The 23,875-nt window shown below is 40.0% G+C and overlaps 1 protein-coding gene across 3 annotated transcripts in view; it reads left to right on the top strand.

Moving 5' to 3' along the window:
• The window catches only part of LOC107583722 (breast cancer anti-estrogen resistance protein 1-like), a 46,900-nt gene extending 35,055 nt beyond the window's left edge, over positions 1–11,845 (top strand). For 2 of the 3 annotated variants that reach the window (XM_016270005.1, XM_016270004.1), the window contains exons 4-7: positions 1,961–2,071; positions 7,072–8,289; positions 9,456–9,542; positions 9,978–11,845. In XM_016270005.1, coding sequence (XP_016125491.1) covers positions 1,961–2,071; positions 7,072–8,289; positions 9,456–9,542; positions 9,978–10,490 — 1,929 coding nt within the window. In that variant the 3' untranslated portion in view covers positions 10,491–11,845. The remainder of the gene's footprint in view (positions 1–1,960; positions 2,072–7,071; positions 8,290–9,455; positions 9,543–9,977) is intronic. The other variant, XM_016270006.1, reaches the window with a different exon arrangement.
• The last annotated feature ends 12,030 nt before the right edge of the window (positions 11,846–23,875 follow it).

The raw sequence follows: 23,875 nt of genomic DNA, 5'->3' as shown, positions 1-23,875 counted from the left end.
CTTTTACTGCTAGCACTATAAAACGTTTAGTGGGTTTTAATCCTTTACTAACATTCGAGCACTGTGAGACTTTGTGTGTGCGTGTGTTTTTGTGTTTGTGGTTATTTTTTCTTGTTTGTACCAGCTGAGCTGCAGGCATTATTTAAACTGATTATATCAGTTGTCACAGGTTTGACAGAGCATTGGGACAGGAAGTCACACTTCATTTATAGCACGTTCTGAAACTCAAGTCAATGCTGTTGTTGTAGAGTTGAGAATGCATGCATAGCTCTGTGTGTGTGGGTTTACTTAACTATACATCTGCGGGCACCCTCAAATGGAAAAAATGTTCCATAAATAAAATATGTACATTTATTTTCTTACAAAAATCTAAAAAGGGTTCCTTGGTGGATAGGGTTAGTCTCTAATTGAAAACTTTTTTTTTTAGATATTTCTAAAAATCAGATGAAGTATATGATATTTCAATGTGGGGAGGTTTATTTTTACTATACCTTTGGGGCAGATTTGTCATACATAAACATAAAATGATGATAATCATATGTAGATAGAAATAAATATATGTGTGTGGATATATGTCTTTGTAAAATACCTGAATTATACTACCATTCAAATGTTTGGTGATTAAGAATTTTTTTTTTTACAACTATTTATTTAGCATCGACAAATTAAAGTGATCAAAAGTGAGATTAAAAGCATTTATAACATTACAAAAGATTTCTATTTTTTTTTTTTTTAAATGCTATTCTTTTGGACTTTCTATTCATCAAAAAATACAGAAAAAATGTATCACAGTTTCCACACAAATATTCAGCAGTTTAGCTGAAGGATCATGTGACAGTAAAGACTAGAGTGCTGAAAATTCAGATTTGCCAGAACAGGAATAATTTGCATTTTAAAATATGTTAAAATAGAAAACAGTTATTTTAAATTGCAATAATATTTCACAATATTATTGTTTTTACTATTTCTTTTTTAATTACATTTTTATTTTTTCAAATAAATGCAGCCTAGGTGTACATAAGACATCAAAAACATTAACAAATTGTACTGATCCTACACTTTTGTACAGTAGTATATGTTACAGAGTGACATGAATCACTAAAACAATGACAGTACAGAGTAGTTTGCCACAGGACAACATACAGTGGGGCAAAAAAGTATTTAGTCAGCCACCAATTGTGCAAGTTCTCCCACTTAAAAAGATGAGAGAGGCCTGTAATTTTCATCATAGGTATACCTCAACTATGAGAGACAAAATGAGAAAAAAAATCCAGAAAATCACATTGTAGGATTTTTAAAGAAGTGACTTTTATAATATTTCACACAATGTAATCTTTGTCCTTGTTGTTAAAATGGTCATTTTTTCGCTCTGCATACCTCCGCTAAGGGCTCTTCTTTACTATCGCACATGTTCAAAGTCTCAGCCTGACCACAGAGCCACTGGACAGGTAGCAAAGAAAGAGAGATTGTGGGTGAAGGTGGAGGTCAGCATCTCTGCAGCACTGCTGATTTCCTCCAGCTGTTCCTGTCTGAGGTCGTGCTCCTGTAATCTCTCCCCATCAGTGGGAGTGTGTCCGCTATCGGGTGTACCTGTGTTGCCTTCGACCCCCATTCATCCAGTTGCCTCAATTCCAATTCTTCTCCAACATGCACAAAAAACAAGGGTGGAAGGAAAAGAGAGAAAAAGACAAAAAAGGGCAAAGTATGTAGGAGAAAGTAGAAAGGAATGTAGCATAAATGAAAGAAACAGCTCCTCCCTGTTAGATTCTTTTCAACTAACACAAATTTCAATTTATTTAGTATCTGTATTTTTATTAAATAGCTACTTCCTTTACAGGTCAGATCTACTGATAGCCGCAGATTTTTGTCTTGAATGTGATTTAATTCAATTATTTACCTTATTAAAACTAGAAAATGAGTTTTATGTGTCTTTTTTACCCTGTTTCTCTCTGGGTCACAGGTTTATGATACTCCTCCCATGGCTATGAAAGGCCCACCCAGTAGAGATGGTCAGGACATCTATGACACTCCACCTAGTGTGGACAAGAGCCAGCTGCACTACCAACAAACGGTAACACTCCATTCTTGTCTCCATACAAGACTGACACAAATCAATTACACTCCGGTTTTATTTACACCTTTGATCGGCACATTAATGGGGGTTAAAGAGATCTGTGTTTCCTGAAACAAAACAATACTGATGGTCTTACTATGATGAAGTACAACAGAATAGGATCTGTAAGAGATTTCCGTTATTTTGCTACCTTTAGCCAGACCTGGCAACTGAATTAGGCCGCCTGCTACAAACACATGCCATCCCTTCAAAACTCTTCCCACTAATGACATCTCAACCAACCCAATGACAGTAAACCCTACAATGTAAAATGATTCACAAGCAGAAAGAATTTCTGATCGGCTCGTCAGTCACACAGGACACCTTTTTCAGTGTTTAGTGCAAGCTGTTCCACAAAAAACAAAAAAGTCACTTGGAAGAGTGGAACACTTGGTTCATTTAGCAAATCCTAAGTGTGTATAACTTTAAATTGATTCTAGAAGTGCACAATATTTGGGTTCCATATAGACCCTTTTCACATTTAAGGGGTTTTCAGAAGCAGAAGTCATTATAGTTTGGTAAACTTCTATATTGGTGAAGGGAAGCTTCAGAAAAAGTCCACAATAGTGTTTATATGAGGTCCCTAAAGAGGAAAAAAGTACTGAGAGATTGATTATGCTGATTAGAAGGGACAACGATGTCAAATCTGCCATCAGCATGATCTAGTTTCCTGTATTTTAATACCAATAAATAAAACACAAAGTATAGTGTTATAAATGTATATAGATTTTTTTTAAGTATCTATTGGTTATCATCCAACTTTAGACATTGTTCATTTTCATTTCCTCTATTTTGTACTAAAGTACAGAGTATTCAAAATTATTATATTTAAGGGATGAAGTAGTGAATATCAGAAGAATAGCCCAAAAGAATTAAGATATAAGTAGAATGCAAGGAGAGGGGAAAAGTAAAAGAAACAGAAGAAAGAAGTAGAAGAAAAACTAAAGAGTAAAGGTAAAAGTAGAAAAGAAGGTAGGAATCAGAGTAGGCACAAGGAATATATACAGTGGGTACGGAAAGTATTCAGACCCCCTTAAATTTTTCACTCTTTGTTATATTGCAGCATTTATCCATATTAGAGGTCTAGAGATTAATAGAGATAATTATTTTTTTAATAAAAATGTTTTAATTAATCGGCATCGGCCGATTGTGCTGCAAATTAGGCCGATTTATAGGCAGGCGCACTGGCGGGCAGCTAAGCGTTGTTGCGGAACTCCCTCTGGCTGGCTGCGGGAGACGGAGCAGCTCACGCTCTGCAGTAGTGATGGGTAGTTCGGATCATTTTACCGACTCGGACCTTTGAGTCTCGTTCAGCAAAATGAATGAATTTTTCGAGACATTTCGTTCATTTGAACAAAATATAATTAAAATGTTACGTGTTACTTCCCTAATATGTCTACTACTTATGCAAACGTTGATCACACTACAAACAATACAAAACTGCTATAAGAAACAGAAAAGATTAATTCATTGTTTACCCTTGCACTGAGGAGAGGCTTCCGTCGGGCCACTCTGCCATAAAGCCCCGACTGGTGGAGGGCTGCAGTGATGGTTGACTTTCTACAACTTTCTCCCATCTCCCGACTGCATCTCTGGCGCTCAGCCACAGTGATCTTTGGGTTCTTCTTTACCTCTCTCACCAAGGCTCTTCTCCCCCGATAGCTCAGTTTGGCCGGACGGCCAGCTCTAGGAAGGGTTCTGGTCGTCCCAAACGTCTTCCATTTAAGGATTATGGAGGCCACTGTGCTCTTAGTGCAGCAGAAATTTTTTTGTAACTTTGGCCAGATCTGTGCCTTGCCACAATTTTGTCTCTGAGCTCTTCAGGCAGTTCTTTTGACCTCATGATTCTCATTTGCTCTGCCATGCACTGTGAGCTGTAAGGTCTTATATAGCCAGGTGTGTGGCTTTCCTAATCAAGTCCAATCAGTATAATCAAACACAGCTGGACTCAAATGAAGGTGTAGAACCATCTCAAGGATGATCAGAAGAAATGGACAGCACCTGAGTTAAATATATGAGTGTCACAGCAAAGGGTCTGAATACTTAGGACCATGTGATATTTCAGTTTTTCTTTTTTAATAAATCTGCAGAAATGTCAACAATTCTGTGTTTTTCTGTCAATATGGGGTGCTGTGTGTACATTACTGAGGAAAAAAAATTAACTTAAATGATTTTAGCAAATGGCTGCAATATAACAGAGTGAAAAATTTAAGGGGGTCTGAATACTTTCCGTACCCTCTGTATATATCCATTTATCCATATTAGAGGTCTAGAGATTAATAGAGATAATTATTTTTTTAATAAAAATGTTTTAATTAATCGGCATCGGCCGATTGTGCTGCAAATTAGGCCGATTTATAGGCAGGCGCACTGGCGGGCAGCTAAGCGTTGTTGCGGAACTCCCTCTGGCTGGCTGCGGGAGACGGAGCAGCTCACGCTCTGCAGTAGTGATGGGTAGTTCGGATCATTTTACCGACTCGGACCTTTGAGTCTCGTTCAGCAAAATGAATGAATTTTTCGAGACATTTCGTTCATGTTAACAAAATATAATTAAAATGTTACGTGTTACTTCCCTAATATGTCTACTACTTATGCAAACGTTGATCACACTACAAACAATACAAAACTGCTATAAGAAACAGAAAAAATTAATTCATTGTTTACCTGGGTCTTCAGTCTATGATTAGCTCACCACCTCTTATCTGACAAGTCTTCGGGATTGGGCCTGTCCGGTCATGTGATGAACGATCGACTCGAAAAACCTGAAGACTCGAGAGATGAACTAATCAATTCTCTTTCCAGCTCAGACTGCATTTTGTAAACTTATGGGGCTGTCACGTGATGAACGAACGACTCGGAAAAACCCGAAGACTTGAACCAGGTGAACTACTTGACTAATTCCAGTGCAGAAGCTATAGGATGTTGCGCATGCGCGACTGAACGAATCACTCCCCGAGACGACTCGTTCTTCCTGAGTCACATTAAAGATTCGTTCAAAACGAACGAATCGTTCAAGAACGACCCAACACTACTCTGCAGGCTGCAGCCGCGACTTGTTCACACATAACCTCAGCTAATGATGGCAGGGCAAAACAGACCGTTTCGAAAGCGGGATTACGTTTTACCCTACTAGAATTGAATTGAATGAAAGTTATCATTCATAAGTGCAAGTCATTTGCATGTGAAAGTAGAAACACGTTCAATTCAGACGAAACTTCTGGGCTGATTATAACATGCACGTTAACTTTCCTCATGAAATGTGTCTGTGGGCGTGTCTGTGGGCCTGACATTAGCCTCCACGATGTCATATATTCGCTCGTGGCCAGTGCACTCTTAAACAGTTATGCAGGCAGTGCAATATGTGTGAAATCTTTTATTTTTGTTATCACTATGGCCATTTGACTTATAGCAGTGTCCAGTGTTTCCTGTACACTGAGTTATTTGTGGCAGCTCATCACAATATCAAAACTGACCGCCACAAATAGATTTTCCAAAAGGCTTATACTTCATTGAATAAAATGAGCGCTTCACGTTTCAAAATTAAAATGCAGCGCGGGTGTTTTTATATGAATGTATCTTTGAAAAGAACCGACTGTCTTCAGAAAAGCTTTGATGTCATTTTCATTTCGTCTTTCCTGTAATGCCTGATAGCGTTTGTGAGCAGCGCTTATTTGATTACAGCCTTTACCGGGGAAACCGCTATATCTCCAGCTCCCAAAGCGCCTCCTGCTGGCAGATAATTAATTTGCAGTCTGTGGGGAACACTGTCTGTCAGCAAAGATAAACAAAAAGCATCCTTCAGAACTGTTTTGAGAATGTGCTTAAGTTTTGAGCCATGTATTATTACTCTAAATTGGGCTACTACTACCATTACTATCTTGTACCCTGCAATAATCATTTACTCAAACTCACTTTCATGAGATGAATGGGGAAAAAAAAGAAAATCGGCCCAAAAAATCTGCATCATATATCGGCCATCGGCTGCCCTGATTTCTAAATATCGGCATCGGCCAGTGAAAAACCCATTTTGGTCGACCTCTACTCCATATACTTATCCATTATATCATATTGTTGTATCGACTATGGGTCAGGTTAGGCTAGGTCAGGGGTAGGCAAGTTCAGTCCTAGAGAGCCGCAGTCCTGCAGAGTTCAGCTCCAACCCTAATCAAACACACCTGAACAAGCTAATCAATGTCTTCAGGATTACTAAGGCTATAGGCAGGTGAGTTTTTTTTTTCAGGGTTGGAGCTGAACTCTGCAGGACTGCGGCTCTCTAGGACCGAACTTACCTACCCCTGGGCTAGGTCATCGTGAACTGTCAAATAATGCGGTTAAAAATAGATGTGTGGTTAGACAGTGTCCACAACTTTAGAAAAAATATAGCAAAATAAGCACTTTTAAATATCATATTTTTCATATTCAAAAACACAGTTTCTAGAAAAGAACATCTAGTAATATGTTAATGACTACCGTTAATGACTAGTTCTGAAAAACATCATTACTCGGGCAGTGAATATACATAAAATAAAATGAAAACATAAATGAGTAACAGTATTTGAATATGAATATATAATGAGGATTAATATAAGCATAAACACAAAATAAAATAAAAAAAACAATAAATCATAAACGAATACATGGATATGAAAATCAAGGAAAATAGAACAAAGTTGATTATTTGGATACATCATCTTCTAAAGCTTACTTTAAGTTGATCTTTAAAAACACTAATAATTTAATAACACTGTTAAATGTCTTTAGCAAATTTCAAAATGCATATCCATTTTTAACATTTTAATATTTATTAAACATAATATTATAATTTTGTGATGCCTAAATTCACTTTATCATTTAAAATGATTGTATTGGCCAGCATTTTAATAATCGGTACATCCCTAATGAGTTCAGTTGTGATCATACAAGGCTAGTTTTGGTAAACACATTATTTCTCTTTACAGGTGTATGACATTCCTCCATCTGTCAGCAAAGATGTTCCAGATGGTCCAATCAGGGAGGAAACGTATGACGTTCCTCCTCACTTTGCAAAGATGAAGAGTCTGGAGAATCAAAACCAGGCTTATCTATCTCAGATCCTAGGCGGTCCCGAGCCTCCCATACCAGAGGATGTCTATGATGTTCCTCCTCCTCAGCTAATAGGAAAACGTCAGCCTGAGGGCCAGGAGATTTATGACATCCCTGCCAGCCTGCGAAAGGGCAGCCCACAGGACCACCATCCTGCAGATGTGTATGACTTCCCCCGCGAGCGACCAGCGGGCGAAGAATCAGGCGATTATGTGTACGATGTGCCTCCGCAGGTGGTGCGTGACGCAGCGGCCACCGAGGAGCTCACTGTGAGCTTCAAACGCCTGTCGGCGTCCAGCACGGGAAGCACCCGCAGCAACCTCTCAACGTCCTCTTTAGACATGGTGCCGGTGCGGGAATCTTCCGGGCCCGGCCGCCTGCTGCTCCTGGATCTAGACCAGGCCATGGAGCGACTGTCCCGTCATCAACAGGCCGTGGAGAGCTCAGTGTCCCTCCTCATGTCATTCATCAGTGGGAACTGGCGCAGCCCCACTCAGATGGAGTCCAACCTCCCTGCCATCCGACAGGCCGTGGACCGCATTCGTGTGGCTGTCAGGGACCTGCTGGAGTTCGCCAGAGGTGCCGTAGCCAACGCCACCCAGGCCACCGACCGTACACTGCAGACCAAGCTCAGCAAGCAGGTGCAGAAGATGGAGGAGGCCTTCCAAGGTCTGGTGAGTTACAGTCAAGCGCTGGACTCCTTGGGCTGGTCCCCCGCGGCTTTGATGGCACCTTCTACAGGCACCGGTGGGGACGACCTAGACCGGCTGGTCATGTGTGCCCGTGGCGTGCCCGACGACACCAAGCAGTTAGCATCGTTTCTCCATGGCAATGCCTCTTTGCTCTTCAAACGGACAAACAAACAGCAGCAACTGCCGTTGCCGCCTGTCCCTCATACTGGTGACATGCTGGGTCAGCTGACGAACAACAACAACATCTCAGCCTATCAGTCAGGCACACCTGAACGGGCTAACATCCAGTCCCGCCCATTACCCTCCCCTCCCAAATTCTCAGCCGAGGAAGAGACTGCAGACAGGCCGTACGAGACAACAGAGGAGGGTTGGATGGAGGATTACGACTATGTCCATTTACAGGTACGCTAAATATAAAGTCATTGCAAAATATTAATTTGTTTCCTTTTGAGAACAGTATCCAGGTGTATGTTCTCAGTCACTGATATAATCAATGGACTACATGCATCTTTATGTGGGCTCTGCCTGTAATCCCCAATGTGTCAAGCCTCAGGCCTTTTCATCAATCACTATGACTGCATGTGCAGACCTGCTTTTCCTTAAAGCCCACATACATCTTCCTTTAGCACAAGCTGTTGCACATCTGCTGTGTGGTTCTGTCAAAACTTCCACTGAAACGGAGCAGACAAGATCAATTTTGTTCAGTCGCACAGATATTTCTTCATCTTTTAGTCAGGTCATGCATATGTTTTTTTCATTAGCAGTCCTGGCTTATTGAGGGCCCTAGGCAAAACAAGAAAATACGAAAAAAAAGAAAGAAACTAAAATAAAAAACTTGCTTAGTTTATTCAATATTGCAACGCAAACAGGCGTTGCAATATTGGTATATAGTTTATTTTTTATATATTTGATTTATTATTTTTTAGTATATATATCATTGTATGATTTTATTATAAACGGTATAATTTAAATTATAAAAACTATGTTATATAATATATTATATAGTATTTTATTTTTAATAGTTTTGTGAAAGCTATGACTCAGTTGGGCTGACCATATTTGCTCATTTCTACCACAGTGTTTTAGACAAACACTTTTTTATCTACAATAATTGTGCAATTTAAATATCAGAGAGATATATTGTTTTAAGTTGCATTTAAAAATCATTTTAGCTCACAAATCAGAGGGGGCATGTTTGAATGGGCATAGGATTTCTGTACAGTAATATTTTCCACAGCGGAAAATGTGTCGAGTTTCACAGTGATATTACATTGCCCCCTGGTGGACTAAACTGACATTTTTTCAGTGCACATTAATTGAATTGAAGGAACTCAATGGATGGGATTCAATTTAGTTTTTTATTTAAAAACAGTGGGAACAGTTGTATGTTGGTTGTGGCTTCGTAAAAAAATATTTGCTTATGCACAAGTAATTTAACCTGATCTTGTACTTTTTTGCTTTAAAGTTGTGACTTAAGTTTTTAACATGCATTACTATTGTCTACCCACCTATCCATAGACAGTAAACTATTTATTCATTACAAAATGTATTTTCATTTTCTATTTTAGGGTAAAGAAGAGTTTGAAAAGACCCAAAGACAGCTGTTGGAAAAAGGGAGCATCAAACACAATAAGACTCTGCTGGAACAGCAACAGGTATATGAGACTATAACACCTTATTCACAGAACTCTCTACAAAGTGACACAATATCATTTTGTCGTGGGAGAAAATTTAGAAATGTAACAATTTAGAAATGCATCTAATAAAATAACACCAATAAATGCAATAATCACAGAACACAATCAATTAAAGCCCTCAAATATGGCAGGCATCATGGTATTTATATAAATGTATTTACATTTATTATTAATTTGTAAATTATTTATATACATTTATTTATATACTTCATGATGCCTTTCAAAGCCACATGTAGTTGTGCAAATTTTATTATATAAATACATATGTAAACAAATAAATGATTAAATAATGTCATATTTTATTTGTACATATATATGCAATGTAACACTTTTTACAACAGTATTTTTTGTTTATCTATTAAATACAATATTACTCGCTCATGTCCCCAACAGCTGAAGCAGTTTGAACGACTGGAGCACGAGGTCTCCCGACCAATCAACAATGATATTTCGGCCTGGACTCCGCCCTCACACTACCCGCAGACGCCGCGCAGTAAGCTGTGTATGGGCGACCGGCAGCTGCTGCTCTTTTACATGGAGCAGTGCGAGGCCAACATCACCACGCTCACCAACGCCATCGACGCGTTCTACTCCTCCATCAACAACAACCAGCCGCCCAAAATCTTCGTCGCCCACAGCAAATTCGTCATCCTCAGCGCTCACAAGCTTGTCTTCATTGGAGACACGCTCTCCAGGCAAGCCAAGTCTCCCGAGGTTCGCACCAGGGTGGCCCAGCACAGCAACACACTATGCGAAAAGCTCAAAGACATTGTGGTCAGCACCAAGACAGCAGCCCTGCAGTACCCCTCGCCAGGGGCTGCAAGAGATATGACAGAGAGGGTGCAGGAGCTCGCTTGCTGCACCCAGCAATTCTGCATGGCACTCAATCAGCTACTGTCCATATGAGTGCAGGGGTGAACGCGCCCCGGGACAGTACAGGCACAGAGCCTGTTTTAAACTCACTGGACAAATGTACCCTATGCCACAAGCTTTTAATCTCCAAAAAGGACAAGCTGATGAATGGGCAGAGCCATTGGTTGTAAATGAATCATTGTAAATATTTAAGTTGCTGTATGTTGGGGACAGTGTAATGGGGCAAATGCAGACGGTTGAGGAACTTTTTGAACAAGGGAGGAGAAAGAGAAGGAAAATATCTAAAGAGTAGATTTAAGACATTATGCATTATTATAGCTAAACTGTAATTATTGCTCTGATTATTATAATTGTCATTATTAATATTATGATATACTGACTTAAGGTGTTTAAGGTTTTAAACATGTATGTAGAAGTACAACCATTTCCATAGAAGATCAACAATGGAGGCTTTTTTAATGAATTGTGCCTGTTGGAAGCAAAAATGGCATTTAACATTTATCCTTTTGCTGTTGTTCAAAGAGGCTGAATGCAAAGCATGCTGGGAGTGAGCCTATTGGCAGACATGAGACATTCTTATTTACTGTGAGAGTTCAGGTGTCTTATTTACACATATATAACAATGCAAAGCAACAAAAAGCGGTGAAGAACACATCATCCAATTTGGACTACTTTTGAAATTTTTGCGAAAATTTCATGAAATATTCCCTGCCTGTAAGATCTCAAATGCCTGCTCATGGCTGTGCCTCTCTGACATGTTTTAGGCTAGTTTGATAACATATCATGTCGTTATTTGAGATCTGATTATGTTCATAAGAAGAGCGAATATTTAGTCCTTCAGCATCATTTGACCTCCACTGTAGTGCCACTTCCTGCTGGACAGGTGCATTGTGGCAACAACATCCTGAGAGTTCCTGATTTTATTTCTATCCTTTGTCTCTCAGATATCACACCTCATCCAACACAGACTGAGGCGTTCAGTGCACAAATATACTATATCCAAAACCAGCTTGTGTAAAACTCTTCCTCCATTGCATCTGTTTCTGAATGGAAACCTGAACCACCTGCCTCAACTTCCCTCGCCCTGTCTTTGAGCTCCCAGTTGGTTGTATTCTAAATTTAAGAATGTCAGAAAAGTAGTTTAATGAAATTAATTAAACTTTTTAAGTACTGCAACATGTTGTTGTGCATATAGTCAAAATCCTTATCCAGTTGAAAAAAAAGAAAGAAAAAAAATAAGCATTTAAGCCAAACGGAGACCTGATATATGTTGTACTGTTATTCTGTTCTCAAGTCTGTGTTCAAGGATTTGAATGATATTGACATATGTTACTGTAAATTGCATAACTGGAAATATATGTTTAATATATTTTCATTAAAAAAATTCCAGTCCATCTTGCTATTAATCATGTTATTTAGTGATACAAGTTAATTTAAAACATTAATAAATTTTCATACATTGTTCAAATCATTCTCAAATGTAATACAGATGTGAATTGACAAAGCAAACTGATCATCATGCCAATCACATGTCTGGTACTCATCTGAAACTAAACAAAGTGGTCAAACAACCATGCACAGCGTTTCCTTTCCTGTTTTAGTATTTAGCACCCGGTTAATGTGCAATGGTGTTCAGTGTCCCATTCGCTTATGGTTCCATTACGAAGACATAAGACCTATAAAACATCTGCCTGCCAGTATAATAGTGGGACAGCATTTAAGACACTATAGCTGCAAATAAAGTATACTATTACTGTAAAAAAAAGAAAGAAGGAAACAGGCTGGAACATAATTGTATACTGTAGCTAAATGTGCATCATCTATACTGCGTGGACATTCAAATAATATGGGCTAATAGTACTGCTGTCAGCAGCTACCAAATTCATTACAGGGTTGTTTGTATAAATTATTTTAAATGTTTTTCATCTTTCTAAAGATTCAAATGGCAATTTTTCATACCAGAAATGCATTGAAAACATGCACAAATTAACTAAATTGAAAATCATTTAAATAATTGTAAATAAGACATATTAACCAGTGTGTTTATTATTATGGCAAGCATTTATTCATTCACATAGATGATCATTTGGCAGATCACTGATTTCAGAATTGCATTAATGCAGCTTTTTAAATTTTTTGAAACAAACTGATCCCAAATTAGCAGACAAGATTTACAACTTAATTATTTGAATATGTAACTGAATCAAATATGGGTCCTACTTAGTACACTTTATGACATTTCTTGAAAATAAAACATAAAGAAAAGGATTCAGACAGCAGTTTAGCAAAGCCAGAGTCTTGTTTGTATCACCATATACTCGGCGAAAGGATTTCAGTTGGGAATGAACATCTGGATGAGATGTTTTAGTCAGAGTAGCGACTATATCAATCACATTGATAATGTGCACAGGAGTCCAAAACAGAAAGAAAGCCACAACGATGCTGATCACAAGTCTCTTTTTGTAAGTCCTAACGTTTGTCCCCTGGTTTCTGGGTTCCTGGTCCTGTGGAGCTCTAGTTAGACTGGAGCTCTTAGCTTTTTGTGTCAACCCTATGTGCAGCCATAGATAACATGTCAACATTGTCAAAAATGGAATGACAAACCCCAACAGGATCTCAAAAAGCAAAACAGTCACTTCTACAGACTGTGACTCCATTTCCCTCTGACATCTTTGCAGTCCATCCTTGTCTTTGAGCCCTTGAGTAAAAAATACTGGTAGGGCAAAAGCAAAGGCTAGAAGCCAGATGCCAATCAGCTGAAGGTGCCTGTGCCATCTTTCCAGTCTGTGCAGTATCATTCTGTTAGTGACTCTTGACTTGATGACATTGTGATAGCGGTGGACGCTCATGGAGGTGACCGTCAGGACACCAACATACAGACTCCAGTGACCCAAAAAAAACAGGAACTTACAAGACCAAAGGCCGAGTTTCCATCCAAACAGTATTCCAAACAGCACAAAAGGAGCTAAACAAAAGGTCAAAGCATCAGAGACCGCAAGGTTTAGCATTAGTTTTAAGGTGAAGCTCGGATTTCTGTTCCACTCACAGGCAATGCTGATGATTACCACAATGTTGCTTGGCAAACCAACCAAACAGCACAAACCCAGAACTACAGCAGGAGCGATCTTCTCTGAACCCATGGCAGTGCTGTTAGATGTGGAATTGAAGCCTAATCCTAACTCCATCATCAATTTCTGTTGTCTGGAAAATGCAGAATCTTCTTTCATTAGAAACAAAATAAATGTGCTATGACTATTTGAAGAACAGAGGCTATGCTGACACCTCCCACATCTAAACCAAAGCCACAGCTTTGCTCTCACTTCCCAAGAGCAAGTTTGCATAGATACACTGTAACACATATACCTTTGTCTTTCGTGCAAGTGTTACACGGAATGAGGGACCAAACAGACCAATCTTACTCATGAGTCAGATGTATTAAATACAATTACCAAGCACCTACAAATTTGATATGACAAACAATTGAGACTTCCACAGTTAGGACCAGAGCATAAAAACAGTTCAGAATCCCAAAGCATAGTCCTTGGCTTGTAATCACTTAAACCCATATACTTTGCTCAGTCTTCAAGTTCAACCCGAAAAGAGATGTTTGAAGTCCAGCGTTGCTTTTAAGCAGTAGATGTAAGTCAGTTCTCCTAGTTCCAGACTTCTCAGATGTTTAAGTCACCAAATAATCCATACATGCTCAGAAAACAAACCCTCTGTAGACAAACATTTAAACAAACCATAACCATGTGCTACAAACACTTATTGTTAACAAAGCAAAATACCACGAACAATTACGGATGAGCTTAGAACTATAAAGTTCCTCAAACAAAGTACAAAGTCTCAAACCACCATGGGGTAAGCTTCTTTGAAGAAGATACCTTACTCCTTCTTTGTTACCTTAAATAGGTAAATACATGCATTACCTTAACAGAGCGCCCCCTAATGCTCAGGTGAGTAGTGACAATATTGCTCTAAGAGGATTTCTGGTACATAAGTAACAGGGAAACTGTTACAACACAAAGGTAAAAAAATAAAAATTAAAGAAATCTTCTCTAACTATTTATAATATATTTTACACCTACACCTTTCCACCGAGTCCTAACAAGATGTGATGAGGTTCTACTGACAAGCAATTTATCCACACCAGACACAACACAGCTGTACACTACAAAATCAGCCAAATCACAGCCAATCAGAAGAGCATGATCAGAATCAGATTCAGAATTAGCTTTATTTGCTAATTCTACACACAAAGAATTTGTTGTGGTTTTTTAAGGAGCTCTTGGTACAAACATACATACATATGACATTGAGAACAGAAAGGACATTTACATAAGAATAAGGGAAAAACAAACAAACAATATAATAATAATAATGTGGTATTCATCTGGAACAGAAGATTTATGTACAGATTTATGCATTATTTACTGTAGGCCTATATACAGCTGTATAAATAATATGTAGGCTATTAACATAATAGGCTTCTTGAGACAGAGGCAATGATTCATACAGCTCCGTACATTCTCAATGGAGTGGTTCAGTTTTATTTTGAACTTGGACTCAAGTATAAAGTAATACAGTCAGTGATTAGTTCAAGGTAGAGACCTGCACTCCCGCGGGAGTACCGCGGGGCCCGTGGGACCCAACGCAACAAGGTGCGGCGCGGGACAACTCTTGATGGGTGAGTGCGAGTGCGAGTGCAGGTGCGGGCGGGAAGAGACTTGTGTGTGTGCGGGATGCAGGAGAATAAAATGATTCGTGGGACTCCTGCAAAATAGAAATGATCTAAACATAAAATGTCTAAAACCTATAAATTGTTATTTATGTGTTGCACAAAAGCAGAAAGAACAACTAATAACATTAAAATGATGAACACACGCAAGATAGGCAGAGTTTCTATTTATAACGCGTGTTTAAAGGGTTGCGCAATGTAGCCAATAGACTCAGCTGTTGATTTCTGGAACGCAATGGCCAACCAGAGGTGATTAAGTTAGAATCCACTCACCGCAGTGCTGAAATTGTGTGCTCACGAATCGTCTCATTTTAACACACGAAGTATAGACATTGTGAAAGAAAGCAACAGAGTGTGACAAGAGGGGTGGGGCCGAGAGTCGTGGGAACGGAGCGAGGCCAGTGGAGTAATGCTAATGTGCGACACCTGCACCACTCACCGGTCTCGAGTCCCATGCAAGAGCTCCGGAAGGATAAAAGGAGGAGTGACGACAGTGTTGGACGAGAGAGGACCAGGCCTGGATTTTATTTTGTGTTTTAGTTCTGTTTGTGCATGACAGTTGTCCGCGAGGGGCTGTCGCGCTATTTTGTGTTTATTTTATTCTAAAAGTTTTGTCCAAATGTTCGCCGGTTCACGCATCCTTCTTCCCGACCTACGAACGGTGTTACATTGGTGCCGAAACCCGGCAGGAAGGAGAGACACGCTGTCAGAGAGCCTTCGCTGCTTTGGGGGGTCGCGGTGCTGAGGCGATCCGGCAGCAGGAACAAGCGGAGAGACCGCCGGTGGCTGCCCGAGGCGGTGGTGCTGGAACGATGGAAGACAAGGTGGGACGGAAAGCTCGCTGCCGCGGCCCTGGGTCGAGGAGGGGTGGCTGCCGTCCGAGAAGGAGCGGAGGAGTCGGCCCCGTTCGCCAGGAGACCGGACTGATAGTTGTTGTTTTTTTTCTCTCTCTCCCCTCTCTCGTATCTGTCTCTCCTCATCCTTCCGTCTCCTTTTCTCTCGCCTCGTCTGTCTGTCCTTACTCCCAGGTACGCCGCTGCTGCCGTGATCGGCTTCCCCGGGAGTAGAGCGCAGTCTCGGGTGTAGCTACCCCCCGGCCTGCGAGGGGTGATGGGGGTATGTGACAAGTGGGGGTGGGAGTAATTGATAATAAGCGACACCTGCACCACTCACCAGTCTCACGGAGGAGCTCCGGAAGGACAAAAGGAGGAGCTACGACAGTGAAGGACGAGAGAGGACAAGGCCTGGATTTTATTTTGTGTTTTGGTTCTGTTTGTGCGCGACAGTCGTCCGCGAGGGGCTGTCATGCTATTTTGTGTTTATTTTATTATTAAAGTTTTCTTTGAACATTCGCCGGTTCCCACCTCCTTCTTCCCGATCTACAAACTGTGTTACACAGAGCTTTATGAGATCGCGATGAACTGAGATGTCAGCTCTTAGTGGTAATAAAGGAAGCCCTTCTCGCATTCTGCCATGCCAAATCATGCACGCAGCAGCCCATGCTTGCTTTTCTGTTAAAAATAACAGTGGTTTGTGAATGTTGATGCTTAGCCTAAATAACAAATATTTTATCGGGAGCATTTATGCTGGGATGTTGTGGATCTTAGGAGATGTTACAGAACCATTTAATGTAAATTTCTTTGATGTGCTGAAAAAAATCTATATAGATTACTTTTATGCAGGCTTTTGCGGGCGGGAGCGGGACAAAACATGAATGTCGCGGGCGGGAGCCAGACCAGATAAGATATTTTTCTGCGGGAGCGGGTGGGCACGGAACAGAATCTTGCGGGAGCGGGACTGAAAAATCCATCCCGTGCAGGTCTCTAATTCAAGGCACGGTTTTGGGATATTCTGAAACGCTTAATGTGGCTTAATGAACTAAAACAGTGACATTGGAGGACCAAATTCTGTATTAATAACTACTATTAATACTAATAACACTATTGATATTAATAACCTTATTAATAATATTACTAATAAAGCAGAATATCCCAGAATATGAACGCAATGCGCTAGTGCACGTTAAGTTCTTTTCTCCCGTATAGAAAATGCTTAAGGCTAATGGACGAAGATGGTGATATAAAAAGACCACATCTAGTATAGGCTATTTATAAAATGACTATAGAGCCCAGGATATGAACGGAATGTGCAAAGTTTCACGTGTTTTATCCTCCGTAGAAAAAACATTATAAAGAAAACTGTGGCTTAATGGATTGTTTGCCTATACATATATATTTTTAATAAAGCATACATTTTGGGCTTTTTATATCACTGTGTTATCTTAAATTAAGCTGATTAACCAATACATAAATTAGTTCAAATTCAATTTTCGAGCACATTTTTAAAGGGTCCGTTTTGTTTGTTTAAAAACACTTTAATGTTTGTAAGAGGGATCACACAAAACGCATGTTATTTTTTTGTACTGTCCTGAGTAAGATATTTTGCATCAAAGATGTTGTAACAGGGTGAACAAGATGAGAGACATGCGGATCCATACGCATAGCTTTATTCAGAGACATGGTCAGATGCAGGCAGGGTCAAAACATCAGCAAACAGGAATGGCACAGATGAGACAAGAGCAATCCAAAACGTGTGTGAGTCAGTTGACAGCGAACGTTATCCATAGGGCTTGACAAGAGGGGTAATCCAGAAACACGAGCAATAGTCCAGTAGCCCCCCCAAGGAGCGGCTTCCAGAAGCTCCTAATTAAAAATAATCCAGGAGGGCGGTGGAGCGGAGGCGGAACAGGGGGAGGGACGGAGGGCCAGGTCCACGTGGAAGTGGAGGGACCAGAGACTGGGGCAGAGCAGGGTACCCAGGCTGAACCGGCGAAGCAGGAAACCAGGACAGATCCAGCAGTATGGGTAGAACTGAGGACCACCACGACAGAGCAGATGGAGCAGCAAACCACCACGGTGGAGCAGAAGACCACCAGAGTCAGACAGGAGAACACCATGGCAGAGCAGAGGACCACCAGAGCCAGACAGCAGACCACCACGGTGGAGCAGGCAGAGCAGAGGACCACCACGGCAGAGCAGAAAGAACATAAGACCACCACAGTGGAGCAGAAGACCACCACGGCAGAGCGGACAGAGCAGAAGACCACCACGGCAGAGCAGACGGAGCAGAGACCACTAGTAGAGACTGGGAACTAGGGAAAACTGAGACACAAGAAACAGACAGAGCATATACGGTCTCAAGGACCGAGGCAGGAAACTGAACTGAATGGGCAGATAGTTCATGAACGGGCTCACTGACTGAAACGGATTGAGGGCCAGGTCTACGTGGAAGTGGAGAGACTGGAGACTGGGGCAGAGCAGGGTACCCAGGCAGAACCGGCGAAGCAGGAAGCCAGGGCGGAGCAGAGAACCAAAGTGAAGCCGGCAGAGCAAGAAACTTTGGTGGCTTCTGCCTTTTCTATGAAGAATCACTCTTGAATCCTTGGGGTTTTGATGACAGAAAAATAGACTTTTATTATCAGAGAGATAATGCAGTATAGAGATGATCTGCAGAAAATCTCCCGAGTCTGTGTCTGGACAGTCTTTTACACTCTTTTCCTCTAGGTGTGTTCAATATATTTCATACATATTTGTTATGGTTTACCTTTTTTGGCTGTGTTTCCAGTCTGCTACCAAGATGCAGACAGGAAGCCTTAATTTTATGTTCCGTGAAAGTAAGGTCCCCATCATATATTTTTTCTTATGTCATAAATGGTTATATTCATAATGATTATACTTGAACAATTCATATTTTGACCAATAAAAATCTTCCACATATTCCCCTCTTTGAGACTTACTAAGTCTCACCTTTGCTTGTCTTTACCCAGAGTGCAGCTTCACAATTCAGTCTCATCAGTTATCACTACCTAGTGACTAAATTAAGTCACACAGTTTTATCACCAATGACTTGATTATACAACAGCACTCTGGTGGAGCAGCAGGACCAAACCTCTCCCTCCACACCTGATTAGGAGGGAGTAAAAGATCTGTCTCAACCCCTCATTTAAGAAAAAAACAATGTTATAAGCATGAGCGTGCAATTGGTTCAGGTTGGATATTTGGTTGCCTGTGGTTGTCACAGTTATGTAGTATACAACAGAAATAAAAATTCAAGACAAAAAACATGTAACATTACAAATAATAGCATAGTTGATCTTCAGCCCAGACACTTTGCGCATCGTAGAGGGCCACCCTTGGGCAGAGGTTAGGCTAGCACTTACACCCAGGGTATGGTTCATCTTTATACCTCTTCTTCGTCCTCAGTTGAGGTACTAGAATCTCCATCATTTGTCAATGTTTGTGAGTCCCAGTTGGGTGTTTAAGCCCAGTCCTGGTAATGTACCTTTTGGTTACTCTTCAAAATCAATTTCTCATCATCTTGACATCTTAGCATTTCCATTTGCTTAGCTGTGGCTTGGACAACTAGTGACCTCAGTACGGGAAGTACACAGCAAAACAGTAATCCTCCTATTACTACTGCAGCTCCTAAAAACATTCCTAATTTAGCTAACCATGCTCCCCATGCTCCTAACTTTAAATCAAACCAGTCCCACATTTGATTATCTTTTCCAACGTTTTCTTTAAGTTCAATCCTTAGGTTTTTCAATTTGGTCATTACTTCAGTAAATGCTCCTTCAGGAGCAGTATTATTTGGTATGTATGTACAGCATTGATCCCCAAACATAACACACACTCCCCCGTTCTCAGCTAACAAATAATCTAAAGCTATTCGATTTTGCCATGTCATTCTTCTCGTTGCATCCAATTGCTCTCCTAAAAGTGATAAGGCCTCATCAGTGTAATTAATAAATCTTTGCTGATTGTAATATATGTAATTGATCCATTCTGTATTTTTATTTTGTGTAATCCAGATGAATATTGATTCAATCCCTGATTTGATTTAATCTCTTGCTTAAACTCATATGGTATACCTCTTTAGAAGCTTTAGAATGAGCTTTATTGCCAGGTATGTTTACACATACGAGGAATTTATTTTCGTGACAGAAGCTTCCACAGTGTAACAGAATGACAGTGACAGAACAAAAACACAGATAATAAAAAATAGAACAAGTAAGGAGTAAAAATATATAAATGGACAGTTGTATGTGCAGGTATATTACAATAGACAGTTTTTGTATGTACAGGTACTGAATATTATGTGCAAATTTGAGGTGTAGACTGAGTATGTGTGTTAGATAAATATGGGAATCTCTTGGTTGAATCTATATAAACTGCAGGGTCTTTTTCATAGGCTCTTCTGGATCTGGGTTTTTTTTTCATTTGTTGCTTCCTCTTCTAGAGAGATGTGACTCATTTTATGTGTCAGCATAATTCTAGTACATAATCCTGACCATTATTCTGGTAATGTTGTCAAGAGGCCATATTCTAATCCACACATCCACCATATGTCTGCCAATGCAATATCGATGTCATCAAATATAGGTGGTGGGCCTTCTTTTATCACTAAATAGTCATCTTTACATTGTGGTATTTTCCATATTTTGCTGCATTTTCCTTCAAATCTTCCTACATCAATATTTCCCTTCTTCTCATAACATTCAAATTCCTGATCTGCCATTAATTATTTTTTCCCGTGTGGCTTTTGTATTTTTTCTTTCTGTACTATTGGCCATTTACGGGTTCGTATGCACTGTAATTAATTTGCTTCTCTGTAGTTTGTTGAAGATTGGAGAAACTGGCACCAATATGGGCAATATGCCATTTTTTGGGTACAGTTTCTGAAGACATTTATCTCTCTGCCTCTTTCTATAAAGCATTTACCTCCCAATCTCACTACATCTAACCCCATTGCATTAGACAGTCCTGGACATTTCTTAAACCATTCATCATGAAATATTCTACAACTAGAACTGTGTATAGGTATTGGTACAATATATAAAATTGGTCTTGCTTCAAAGCAAACTATGCCGTTTTCCCATTTCTCTTTTTCTGCTGTGTAATTTACCCATTGATACCAATTATTGTCTTCTGCCTTTTCCCATAATATAACTGAATTGCCCATTCTCTTATAAGTAATATTATGGTTGTCATCTACAATGTGTCTATTTTGTCTAGATACTTTTTCCTCCTTATCTAGTTCTTGTTTTGTCTGGATTAAGTCAAAGCCACTGCTAGATTCAACTGAGGGGGTGAAAGTTGATTCTAGGGAAGTCTGGGTGCTGTTGGCTACAGCTTGAGCTTGTAGAATTATCTGCATTAGGCATGTGATAATCATCAGCTATGTTGTCAGACTTATTCTTTCTCCTCGCCTGTTTGTCTGACAAGAGAATGTGATCTCCTTGTGGATCTTTTTTTTGAGCTCTCATCAGTTTGCACTTCATCTTGTGTTACTGTCTCTCCTCGTCACTTTCTCCTGAGTTATCTGCTTGTCTGTTTCCTTCTCTTTCCGTCCTTATTTTGGGAGCTCTCGTACAGTGGTTTAGATGATACCAGGTTGTACTTCCCTCCACTTGGACTGCTGTTGGAGTAGCTCTCTCGACTTTGTAGGGTCCCTCTCTCCTGGGCTCATTCCACTTTCTCTGGAATACCCTCAGATATACTTGGTCACATGGAACAATTGGACATTCCGTCTCTGTTTCCTCTCAGGGCTCTTTTCTTGTTTCCTGTAAATAGATATCTTTATGTATGGCAGTTAATTTCTTCATATTAGATCAAAGGTCCATTTGCAATTGCTCTAGTGGAGGTCCTTTGTAGGGACCTCTACAATATGGCACAGGCATGGGTCGACCCGTTAGCATTTCATACAGTGTTAAGTGAGTGTTCCTGTTAGTTTGCATGCGATAACTCATTAGTGCAAGAGGTAAAGCATCAATCCAGTTAAGCTTAGTAGTTTCACATATTTTGTTAAGTTTGGCCTTGAGGGTTCCATTTAATTTTTCTACCAACCCTTGGGATTGTGGATTGTAGACACACCCCAGTCTCTGCTTTATTCTCAATTGTTGCAGTACTTGTTTTACAGTTTTTTTGTATGAATGCCGATCCATTATCTGAACTTATTTCTGATGGTATTCCAAATCTAGGAATTACTTCTCTTGTTAGAAATTTAATTACTGTTCCTGCTCCCTGATCTGCTGATGGTACTGCCTCCACCCATCTGCTAAATCTGTCTATGATCACCAGCATGTACCTTTTGCCTTGCACTCGCTTTATCATATCCACATAATCCATTACCAGATGTTTAAATGGTCATTCTGGTATTGGTATATGGCCTATTGGTGTTGTTATTCCTTTTCTCACATTGTTTTTGGCATAAACTTCACATGTGGACAAAAATTAATCTACCATTGCATGTAAATAAGGAGACCAATATCCTTGCTGTTTAATTTTCCTTATCACGTCCCCCCTTGCGCAATGGTCAAAACCATGTGCGTCTGAAATGAGAATATTCAAAAGTGAAGTTGGTGCAACAATTTGTCCTTCATGTGTACGCCAAATGTCTTGTGTGTCTTTTTTGGCCCCTCTTTGGTGCCACATAGAGTGTTCATAGGGGCCTGCTTGTTGTTGAATTCGAATAATATCATCCAATTGAGGTTGAGGTTCTATAAGTACTACAGGTGCTAGTACTGCTACCTGACACCCTGAGGCTTTTTTAGCTTCCAAATCCACTGCATTATTTCCTTTAATGATGTAGTCATTTCCTTTTTTATGAGCCAGACACTTGATTATTGCTAGTCATTTTGGTATCATCATAGCAGAAATTAACTGACCTATTTGTTGAGCATGTTGTATGGGGGTCCCGTCACTCTTTTTGAAACCTCTTTGTTTCCATACTGCTCCAAACAAGTGACATACACCATGCGCATATGCTGAATCAGTGAAAATATTGGCTGTTTGTCCTTTTGCTAATTGACATGCAGCTGTGAGAGCTTTTAATTATGCTAATTGAGCAGAGCAAGGCTGTACACAATGTTGTGATATCACAGGCACAAATTCTTCCTTGTCTTTCTTTACTACTGAATATCCTATATGATTTCCTACATGATCTCTAAGGCTAGAACCATCTACAAAGTAAGAGACTTCTGCTTCAGGGATTGGTGTAGATTCAAGATCTGCTCGTAATCTGGTAAATGCCCATGAATCAGTCACACAATCATGGGGCTTTCCTTCAAAAGCCAAAGGAATTAATTCAGCTGGATTAATTGTATGACATCGCTTAATAGTAAAATCTGGATATGTAAGTAGTGATGAATAGGCTAGAATTCGGGCTTGAGTCAGAACAAATTTCCCTTGTTCTATTAACTCCACAATTTTGTGATGAGTATAAATAGTTACTGGGTACCCCATGGTTATTGTAGATGCTTTCTCATATGCATAGTATACTGTTGCAAGGCCTTGTTGGTAACATGGTGGGTAACCTTGTGCTACATTGTCCAACTTTGTACTGTAGTAAGCTATAGGCTGTTTTTTCCACTCCACTACAAGTCTCTTGCATCAGTACAGCTGATGCATAACCATCAGCTCTGTTTGCGACATACAGATTAAATTGTTTAGAGTATTCAGGATTTCCGAGGGAAGGGGCCTTTTGTAGTTCATTTTTATAATCTCAAATACTGGTACTGCATCTGTGTTCCACAATTGAGCTAGCTTGTGTGCCAAATGCAATCAATCATCCTAAGTATTCAACTTGAGGCTGGCAATATTGTATTTTGGTCTTTTGGTCT

This window comes from Sinocyclocheilus grahami, unplaced genomic scaffold, assembly GCF_001515645.1.
Source record: "Sinocyclocheilus grahami isolate Dianchi unplaced genomic scaffold, SAMN03320097.WGS_v1.1 scaffold55.1, whole genome shotgun sequence".
Lineage (NCBI taxonomy): Eukaryota > Metazoa > Chordata > Actinopteri > Cypriniformes > Cyprinidae > Sinocyclocheilus > Sinocyclocheilus grahami.
The sequence above is the reverse complement of the archived record's forward strand: the minus strand, read 5'-3'. Positions and strand labels throughout refer to the sequence as shown.